At 40.3% G+C, this 9,824-nt stretch overlaps 1 protein-coding gene across 1 annotated transcript; it reads left to right on the top strand.

Annotated features, from left to right (window-relative positions):
• Nucleotides 1-3,228: 3,228 nt before the first annotated feature.
• On the top strand, nt 3,229-7,945 carry LOC101600934 (40S ribosomal protein S27-like). Its single transcript, XM_004658955.2, has 2 exons — nt 3,229-3,534; nt 7,862-7,945. Exons 1-2 carry the CDS (start codon nt 3,229-3,231, stop codon nt 7,943-7,945), a joined length of 390 nt encoding a protein of 129 aa, XP_004659012.2.
• The last annotated feature ends 1,879 nt before the right edge of the window (nt 7,946-9,824 follow it).

Genomic DNA, 9,824 nt, shown 5'->3' with positions numbered 1-9,824 from the left:
AGACCAGGGGAAAGACATGATATGGTGTCGGAGCCCATGAAAATGAAGATGGGCTTTGGGACAAAGCAAAACAAGCAAACGAAAAGAAAAGAAAAGAAAAGAAAAGAAAAGAAAAGAAAAGAAAAGAAAAGAAAAGAAAAGAAAAGAAAAGAAAAGAAAAGAAAAAAACAACTGTGAGGACAGGCTGAAGAAATCATGCACTTCCAAAAGGATTAAGTTGAAAACAGTCCTAAAAAGTTTCCCATAGCAGCCTGGCAGGAAACAGTGGGCAAAACTCCACCAGTTATTCCAGACAACTGGCCTAGGCTCAGAGGAGGTGTCCACCCACACTTGGGCAGGGTGCAAACTTGAGAGAGGTCTGACTGGGTGCACTAACTCCTGTGACTGAAGCAGGTGGAGTGAGCTGACATAACAAGCATGGCCACGGTGTGATGCAAGAATGTAGGAACCCTGCCTTAAGGTCTGTCCTGCCTTTCTGTGGCAAACCAAGCCTCTCACACAGTGACCTGTCTACCTGATATTTCTGCCAGTGTGTTTCAGAAGTGCTTTGGTTTAGGAATTTCTTCTGTTCTATAAATATGAAAATGTCACTAAACCCTTTATACGTTAGAACATCCTATTTTGGTCAACCTGAATATGTGTCCTTAGGACATGCACATTCATATTTGGTCCAAGAATAAACTTGTATCCTTTGAGATAAGGACTGTGCTTTGCTTTCCTAATATCTTAGGTAATAAATATATATCATGGTCAAGTAAAATCCTTGCTTTGGGACTAGAGAACTGGAATAACATTTAACATGCTGGCCAGAAAAAACAAATAATCCAGGTTCATTTCCTGAGTGCCCACGTAATGCCAGATGCAAAAAGTGGTACATGCATTTGGAGTTTGCATACAGTGGCTATAGGTGTTGTCTCTCTCTAACTCTTTTTCTCACAGATAAATTAGTAAGTAAAAATTTTCAAAATATTTGTTTGTAAGAACCAGTCTCTCTGCTGCTAATTTTAAGTTTTGAAATGCTATATTTTAAAACCTTTAAAATGTTTTCTTTACACAACATAAAATTCATCATCTTCTTATTCTAAAGAGTTTTAGAATGTTACTTGTGCTACTAGGATCTGTCATTCTCATTTAACCATAAGCACAATTCCTTTTCTCAGTCCTAATGAATTGTTGATTCAGTTTCTGTTATATACTTGCTAATTCTGGGGTTGGAGAGATGGCTTAATGGTTAAAGACCGTGCCTACAAAGCAAAAGGACCTAGGTTTGATTTCCCAGGATGCACTTAAGCCAGATTGACAACGTGGTACATGCATCTGGGATTAGTTGGCAGTGGCTGAAGGCCCTCATGTTCTCTCTCTCTCTCTCTGTCACCAAATAAATAAATGAATGAATAAATATATAAAAATTGAAGACACGAGCCATCATGCCAACCCAGATGAGGATTAAACAATTTAAAAAACAGAAGAAAAAGTTTTGCTGATTCTGGATGTTTCACATAAATATGAACATACAATATATAATATTTTGTGTTTAGCTTTTTTCAGTTTATTTTCAAGGTTCATAAATATTTCAGCATTGTTAACGCCACATGCATTTTCACTGCCAATGTTCCATTTTATGTATATACTTCAAATTATGTTCTATTTGTCAGTTAATGGATGTCTAACAATTTACAGTTTTCTGGGCTTGAGAGATGGCTTAGCAGTTAAGGTGCTTTCCTCTGAAGTCTAATGACACAGGTTCAGTTTCCCAGAAACCATGTAAGCCAGATACACATAGGGGGGTATGCATCTAGAGTTCATATGCAGTGGCAAGAAGACGTGGCATGCCCATTCTTGCTCTCTCTGATAATATAAATAAATAAGTAAAAATAAAAGTTTCCAATTTTCTTTTTCCTAGTACAAGTACTCTTTCTATGCATGGCCATAGTGTGACTTAGGTGATTAGGTATTATCAGTCTTAGAAATCACTGAGGAAACATCTCTTCCTCTTAATCAGCTTTGGACCTCACCTCCTGTTAATTCAAGAATTTTGAGTTCTTTACTGATGCAACAGTAACTTGGGGTTTTCCTGGATCCTTGTTGTCAATTTGAAAAATGAAATTCACAGACCAGAGGATATGTTACAGAAAGATTTTATTATAGCTTAAAGATTAAGGAAGAGTAAGAGAAGGAGTATTAAACCTAGAACATAAAAGAAGGGAGCAAGTTGGGGCTCTTTCCTAGGGACCCAAGAGAGGATTTGAGACGCCCCATGAGAGAAGTAGGCAGAACATTTACCCAATGTGGCAAGAGGGGTTTTTGAGAAGTGCACCTAGAGACACAGATCTGTTTATTTAATTTAATTAATTAATTTATTTCTAAGCAGAAGTGGCTATGTGAGGAAGATCAAGTCCATGGGTTACTATGGAGAAATAGCAGAATTTATAGCTTTTCCAGTAATATTAGATACTGATCAGAGTTTCTATCCTCTAGGAAGGGTGTAAACTTAATCTAGAAATCCTTCCTAGAGGATGTAACATCCTTGCTTCTGCAAGCATAGTTACATATCTGGCTTTTCATTAAGGAATACAAAGACATTGAACTTTGGGGTTCAATTGCCCTGAATACCTAACCAGTTTCATTGTCCTATCATTTCCCCTCCTGAAGAAGTAGCCAGGGCTGGCCCCATGGATCTGGGCAATAGATGTTTCTGACTTCTTCAACCCAAGTGGAGACAATAGTTCCATCACTTTCCATGCTTCTCCAGTGGGCATATTTTACACGACTCCAAAAGTATATTGGTGGACTTTTAATGTGGGAGGCAGCTATAGATCCTGAAAAAGGCCATTGGTGGGGAAAGAATGAAAGCAAGAGAAATCAGAGAAGTGGGGAGAGGAAAGTTTGAGCTTTTTAAGGTTTCCAGTTGTGTAGATGTTCAGGCCTTGGAAAGCCATGAGGGAAGCCAGGTAGATGGAGTTAGTTTGTCACAGGTCTATCTGAGTATAGGTTGACTGTAGGCAAGAGAGTATAAATTTAAAATAACAACTAAGCACACAGTGTCACAAGATTAGTAGAATTATTAACATAAAGGATGGGAATAATTCCCTGTCACCATGAAGATTCTAAGCCTGTTTGCCAAATTGCATGGCCTATACCTGTTCTCATAAAGTAGATGAGATAGTAGCAGAATTATCAAGAATAAATACACCAACTTTCCTGCAGTGGTGACCTCCCTGTGAGAACATGCCTCTCGCCAATGATCTCCTTCACCCCTCTCCAGAAGAGGAGAGGAGGAAACTCAAGAAGAAGCACCTAATGCAGAGCCCCAATTCCAACGTAATGGATGTGAAATTCTCAGGACGCGATAAAATCACCAGGGTGTTTAGCCATGCACAAACAGTAGTTTTGTGTGTTGGCTGCTCCATGGTCCTCTGTCAGCCTGCAGGAGGAAAAGCAAGGCTTGCAGAAGGATGTTCGTTCAGGAAGAAGCAGCACAAAAGGCAGCCTGATCAAGATGAGTGGGAAATGATCCCAATAAACACGTTTTGGGTAAAAAAAAAAATACATAAACTGTGTTTTACTTTTAATTATTTTATTTAATTGAGAGAAAGTGATCAAGAGAGAATGGTTGCACCAGGGGCTCTAGGCAGTAAAAGCGAAATCTAGACTCACACACCACTTTGAGTATCTGGCTTATGTGAGTACTAAGCAATCAAACCTGATTCTGAGACTTTGCAGCCTTAACTGCTAATCGATCCTCGAACACCTTTTGGATAAATTTTTAACCCGGTCAATAACTAATATACCTAGATAGTTACAAAAATAGGTAGCTGAACAAAATAAAACTTAGAACTGTTGTTCGAGGCTGCACTTCTGTTTATTATAACCAGGACAAGGAAAGTGAGATAAAAGAACAGAAAGAGAAAAAAAGGAACATAGAAAGAGCAGGAAGGGAGATTAAGAGAAAAATAGGAAAAACTTCACCAGGAGATTATAACTATAATGATGGTTAGGCAAAAGTTCTTACGCAAGGCATTTTCAGGGCCTGCTATCTCTGTGGTTAGATGTGGCACTTTTGTAAAAACTGTCCTAAGAAAAAGGCTGCTTGGCCTCCACCAGAACCATATCCTAAATGTCAAGGGAACCCCAATGCCTTCTGACTCAAAAAGACTTGAAGTGATTGCACTTACCAGAGTATTGATGGACCTTGAGGTTTCTTGGACAGGCTCCTGTAAAGGTGGTCTACCTTGAAAGGAGCCAGGTAATCTTATGGGTGGCACAATATAAAATAACTCTTCTCATTGACTAATGTTTTTGGTTTTCAGTGCCTCATTTTTACTTTGGGATTAGAGTTAACAATAACACTGCCTTTAGGGCATTTCAGTTCACATTCAGAAAAACTATTGTTTGCTCCCAGAGAGACTATCGCGTCCATCATTCCTTACTCATAGTCTAAGAGACATCATCCTTTTTACCAGAATGTGTTGTTCTCTCTAAATACCTACAGGGGAAAACATATATTTTTCTTTGACAGGAGATAACGTAGGTCATTTAGTTCAGACAGATGGTGAAACTATAGACCGATCTGTTCCTGCCACTCCTGTAAATATACATCTCAAGGATCCCTGTTATTTACTCCCTTCAAAAGCAGTATCCACTAATGTCAGATTATTTTAGGACCTCAAAATAATTAATGACTTAGTGGTCCTCCTTCACCCTGTATTACCTATACCTTATCCACTATTAACTCAGAATCATTCTGAAACCACTCACTACTCAATCTAAGACCTAATGAAAGCTTTCTTTTCTATCCCCCTATATCAAGATAGCCAGACATTACTTGTGTTTGAAGACCCAACTCATAAAACAGGACAAGTTATTTTAGAGGCTGCCCCTATATGTTTTGATTGGCCATAACTAAGGACCTCATAGACTTGAAGAGTGGTAATATCATCCTGTTATAGTTTTTGGCTAATAGTTTACTTTGTCGGGCTTCTGAGAAAATGGTCTCTTGAGAAACTAAGGCCCTCCTCAATATCCTGGATAAGTGGGGATAGAAAGTGAGTTATGTCTTTCTAAGATAACCTATCTGTGAATTCCAGTAGAATATTAAAAATGTATTTAAGATCCCAACAAATTGAGCCTACTTTAGCTTATTCCCTCACTCAGACTTTAAAACAACTGAGGGCCTCCTTCAGAGTTACAGGCTTATACAGGCTTCGGGTCCCACGCTTTGAAAAACTGACAAGACCACTATACCAACGTGTTCAGCAGACACAGAGGCATCTGTCACTGCTATTAATATGGGAACTTGAGGCACATTGCTCCTTTCAACAACTTAAGGATGCATTGACTCAGACCCTGGCTGTGGGATTACCTACACATATAGTGGTTTTCTCTTCATGTAACAGAGAAAATAAGTGTTGCAAAAGATGTCCTAACCCCACTTAGGGGATCAACACCACAACATGTGTAATATCATAGCAAAGAGTTTGACATAGTAGATAAGATCTGCCCTGATAGTCTAAGGACAATTGAATCAGTAGGATGGTTATTCTCTGAGTCACATAAACTAACCTTAAGAAACCATCTTTCTGTACATACTCCCCATGACATTGGGAGCATTCTTAATTCAAAGAAGCAAATGTTGTTATCAGATAGTAAAATAACAAGTGGTCATGGTGGAGGTGCCTGAAATAACCCTTAAATTTGCCTTTCTCTCAACCATGCTACTTACCTCCCAGATGATAAAGACCTTGAACACTCCAGTTAATGGTCTTATGAAAAACTAATGCTGCTGGAACATACCTTCAGGACAAGCCCTAAGTAACCTTGATCTACAATTACACACTGATAGGAGTTATATTTTAATTTTTAAGTGGTTTTTGTTTGTTATATTTCATTTATTTATTTATTTATTTATTTATTTATTTATTTAGGAGAGACAGCTAGAGAAGGAGGCAGATAGATAGAGAGTGGGTGTGCCAAGGTCTGTAGCCAATGCACATGAACTCGGTACTGGGTTATTGACCATGGGCCCTTAGACGTTGCAGACTAGCACCTTGACTGCCAAGCAATGTTTCCAACCCTGAAGGGAGTTCTTCTTACCCAGGATGAAACCAGAAGGGCAGGATGTGAAGTGATAACTGCAAATAAGAGATTCTTTTTTTTTTAATTTTTATTTATTTATTTATTTGAGAGTGACAGACACAGAGAGAAGGACAGATAGAGGGAGAGGGAGAGAAGGGGCACGCCAGGGCTTCCAGCCTCTGCAAACGAACTCCAGATGCGTGTGCCCCCTTGTGCATCTGGCTAACGTGGGACCTGGGGAACCGAGCCTCGAACCGGGGTCCTTAGGCTTCACAGGCAAGCGCTTAACCGCTAAGCCATCTCTCCAGCCCGAATAAGAGATTCTTAAATCAGACCCACTCCCAGCTAATACCAGTGCCCAACTAACTCTGCTGATTGGACTGACTAGAGCTCTAAACATTGGCAAAGGGAAATGAATAAATATTTACACAGACTGTAAATATATTTACTTAATACTACATGCTCACGCTTGTATTTGGAAGGAGAAAGATTTGTTAACTACCTTAGTAATCCAATTTAACATTGTAAGGAAATTTTATTCCTTGTAGGGGCATCCGTCCTTCCCCTTACCTTTTACACTGCCATGAGCATCAAACTAACATGACAAAGTGATGGTAGGCAGCCACTTGGTAGATTTTGCAACTAAAGCTGTAGCTCTACAGACAGAAGGATTGTTCACCTTCTATGGGAGGATTCCCTCCAAGACACAGTCTACCTCTGGAGAAATCACAGAGGCACAAGAGGATGGCAGCAACTTAGACCAATACCATGAATGGTGGATTGCCTCTGGTAGCTCTACGTGGATGCTTCAGTCCTGACAATGTGAAATCTTGAAGTCTATCCATGTCATGCATCAATTAAGGAGAATAATCTCAATTCAACTAATGAGGAGAATATTCACAGGTAAGGAAATACTTTCAGTTTAAGGAAGTGGCATTTTTTTTTCCTCAGGAGACTTTATAGGAATCCGTGACAAAAACAAGCTCCTATGCCTGTGAACACATAAAAGATCTCAAGCTGCTTTTCAAATGTCCGATGGCTTAAATGTAAAATAAATTCTTAAACCTGATTCTTATATAACTTCCTTTTTGAAGGTTTTGATAGCCCATGTAGAATTCAAAGCTAACTGAAATCAAAAGTACATAAAGGCCAATATTTTAGCCTCTACTATCAGGTCATAAGGCCACAAGAGATAATGGGACACTGCTAATATGTTTATACTGGCAGTGAAACAGATAAAAAAAAAGTTGTACAATTTATAATAAGAGAGTCACAACAGAGGAAAATCAGTCCTCAAGTTTTCCCAATAGAGGGAAGAGCACTTGGTCACCATGGACCTGACTCATCCTAATAGATGACTCCAAGGCTGAGGGAGACATATAGAGCTCTCCCATGTCCAGAGAGTCTCTTGGAGAGCCATTTTGACCTCCAAATGTACATCTTTGGGGTTCACCTACACTGAATGTCTTGCCATTTTCTGCCTCTTATCATTGTGCCCCTGGTAACGGCAAATTTCATGGCTTTTTTGTGATGAGTCAGGTCATTCACTTTTTTTTTTTTTTTAGGTCCACTGATGAGCAGTTTACAAGACCAAGAAACCATGCTTGCTTTTGAACACTCAGAAGGAAATATATAACCAAATACACAAGGGCACAGCAAAGACTAGGACAACACACACAGAGATAAAATTTCTCTCTCTTTCATCAAAATGGCTTATTTTCTATACTTCCTCCAGTTTGGTTTTCCCACTATACTCATTACCCATTTCATCTCTCCTCATTTTCAGGCAGCTCACACTCAGATTGGCATGCAGCAATTCACCTACATCAGTGCGGGTCCCCCCAATGAGCTGAACTCTCACCATTTCTAATCAGACTGTCAAACATCACTTACTGATAATTTTCAGATAGTGACATAATAGAATATCTGACTTACAGATTTCTCTCTTGGGTCTTTAGATACCTCCTGGGGAAAAGACTATCATTAGTCTAAGACTCTGATCAGCATGAAGCAGTTATAGACTGACCAGTCATCAACCTCTTCCTCTAATAATATTGAGAGTTTTTTCTCATGAGAGGGAGGAAAATGAGAGGGTCATAGGTAACACTGGGGAGAGGCAGTTAGATAGGAAGGCCCACAGGAGAATTACGGATTTGAATTCCTGCAGAACAAATGGAGGATGCTGAACATCACGCATCAACCTTGCTTTCTGCAACAGCTGCCACAGAGCAGGAACTGATCAAGTGGGTGTTATCTTTAGCCCCAGCATCTACCAAGCAGTGAACCAAGTTGTGGTGACTTCTGGATTCAGCTCCAGACACAGGATAAAAGCCTGGGTGCTCATGAGATTTTTATCTCGTTTCCTGCCCCAAGGATTTTTCCTCTCCCCTGAGCATTCAAGGTTTTCATCACTACTAAGTGCTTAACAGTTTCCTACTTTTCTTGAAGGAATTAAAAGGGTTCTTTTACCCTGACCTCTTAGCTAATTTCGGTCTCATATCTCTCTGCCCTTGGTAGCAGTAATTTTCATGGCTTTTTGTTTGGTATTATGTGAGTCAGGGTATTTAATTGGGGTTTATTCTAGGACCATTGATGAGTAGTTTACATGATCATGAAGAAGAGACCAATTTCTACACTACTGAAGAATATGTCTTTCCCTCCAGTAGCAAGAAGTAATTGCCTATGGACCTTTGGGGAGGGTGTGTATGTATGTATGGCTCTCTCAGATTTCACAATGGAATAACTTGAAGTCTTTCCATTTCATGCATCATATATATAGAGAAAACTCAATCCCATGAACACAGAGAATGTCCACAAGTAAAGGAAGAAATATATCTCAAGGGTGGCGGGTTGTCTTCTCAGAAGACTTAATAGGAATCCATGACCAATACAAGTTCCTATGCCAGTCAAGTCATCAAGGGCCATTGATGAGAAGTTTGCAAGAATAGCACTGAAGAGCAAGTCTTTCCCTCCTGTAGCACACAGTAACTCCCTAGGGATCCTCAGGAAGGGTTTGCCTTCATGAGACCCTCACTTTTTGCAACTGGCAACTATATAGATCCTCAGGGAGGCTGTGGGCTCATGAGAACCACCCTTCCAGCAACTGTGAACTGCCTATTAATCTGCAGGGAGGGGTGCTGCTGCAAAGGCCCCTCCCTTTCAGTAAGTATTAATTGCCTATTAATCTGAAGAGAAGGGTGTGGCCTAATGGGCCCTTCCCTTCCTGAAACCCTTAATTGCATATTAATCTGCAGAAAGACTGTGGCCTCATGAGACCCTCCCTTCCAGCAACATTTAACTGCCTATTAATGTGCAGGAAGGGGTGTGACCTCATGGGACCCTCCCTTACAACAACTGCCAATTGCCTATTAATCTGCAGGGAAGGGTGCGGCCCCATGGGACCCTGCCTTCCAGAAACCCTTAACTGCATATTAATCTGCAGGGAGACTGTGGACTTATGGGTGCCTACCTTCTAGTAACTCTTAACTGCCTATCAATCTTCAGGCAGGGTGTTGCCTCCTGAGCCCCTCCCTTCCAGCAAATGTTGTCTTCTAATTAATGTGCAGGGAGTGGAGCGGCTTCATGAGGCCCTCCCTTCCAGAAACCCTTAACTGCCTATTAGTCTGTAGGGAGACTGTGGCCTTATGAGCCTCTCCTATGCAGCAACAGTTAACTGCCTATTAATGTGCAGGGAGGGGTGCGGCCTCATGGGCCCCTCCCTTCCATCAACTGTTACCTGCCTATAAATC

Source organism: Jaculus jaculus, chromosome X (assembly GCF_020740685.1).
Source record: "Jaculus jaculus isolate mJacJac1 chromosome X, mJacJac1.mat.Y.cur, whole genome shotgun sequence".
NCBI classification, from domain to species: domain Eukaryota; kingdom Metazoa; phylum Chordata; class Mammalia; order Rodentia; family Dipodidae; genus Jaculus; species Jaculus jaculus.
The sequence above is the reverse complement of the archived record's forward strand: the minus strand, read 5'-3'. Positions and strand labels throughout refer to the sequence as shown.

Excerpts from the sequence above, each read along its gene's own strand:
- LOC101600934 (XM_004658955.2), top strand. The coding sequence starts at position 3,229 with ATGCCTCTCGCCAATGATCTCCTTCACCCCTCTCCAGAAGAGGAGAGG. Across the intron at positions 3,535-7,861 it reads TCCCAATAAACACGTTTTGG|GCAGCTCACACTCAGATTGG; the intron begins GTAAAAAAAAAA and ends CCTCATTTTCAG.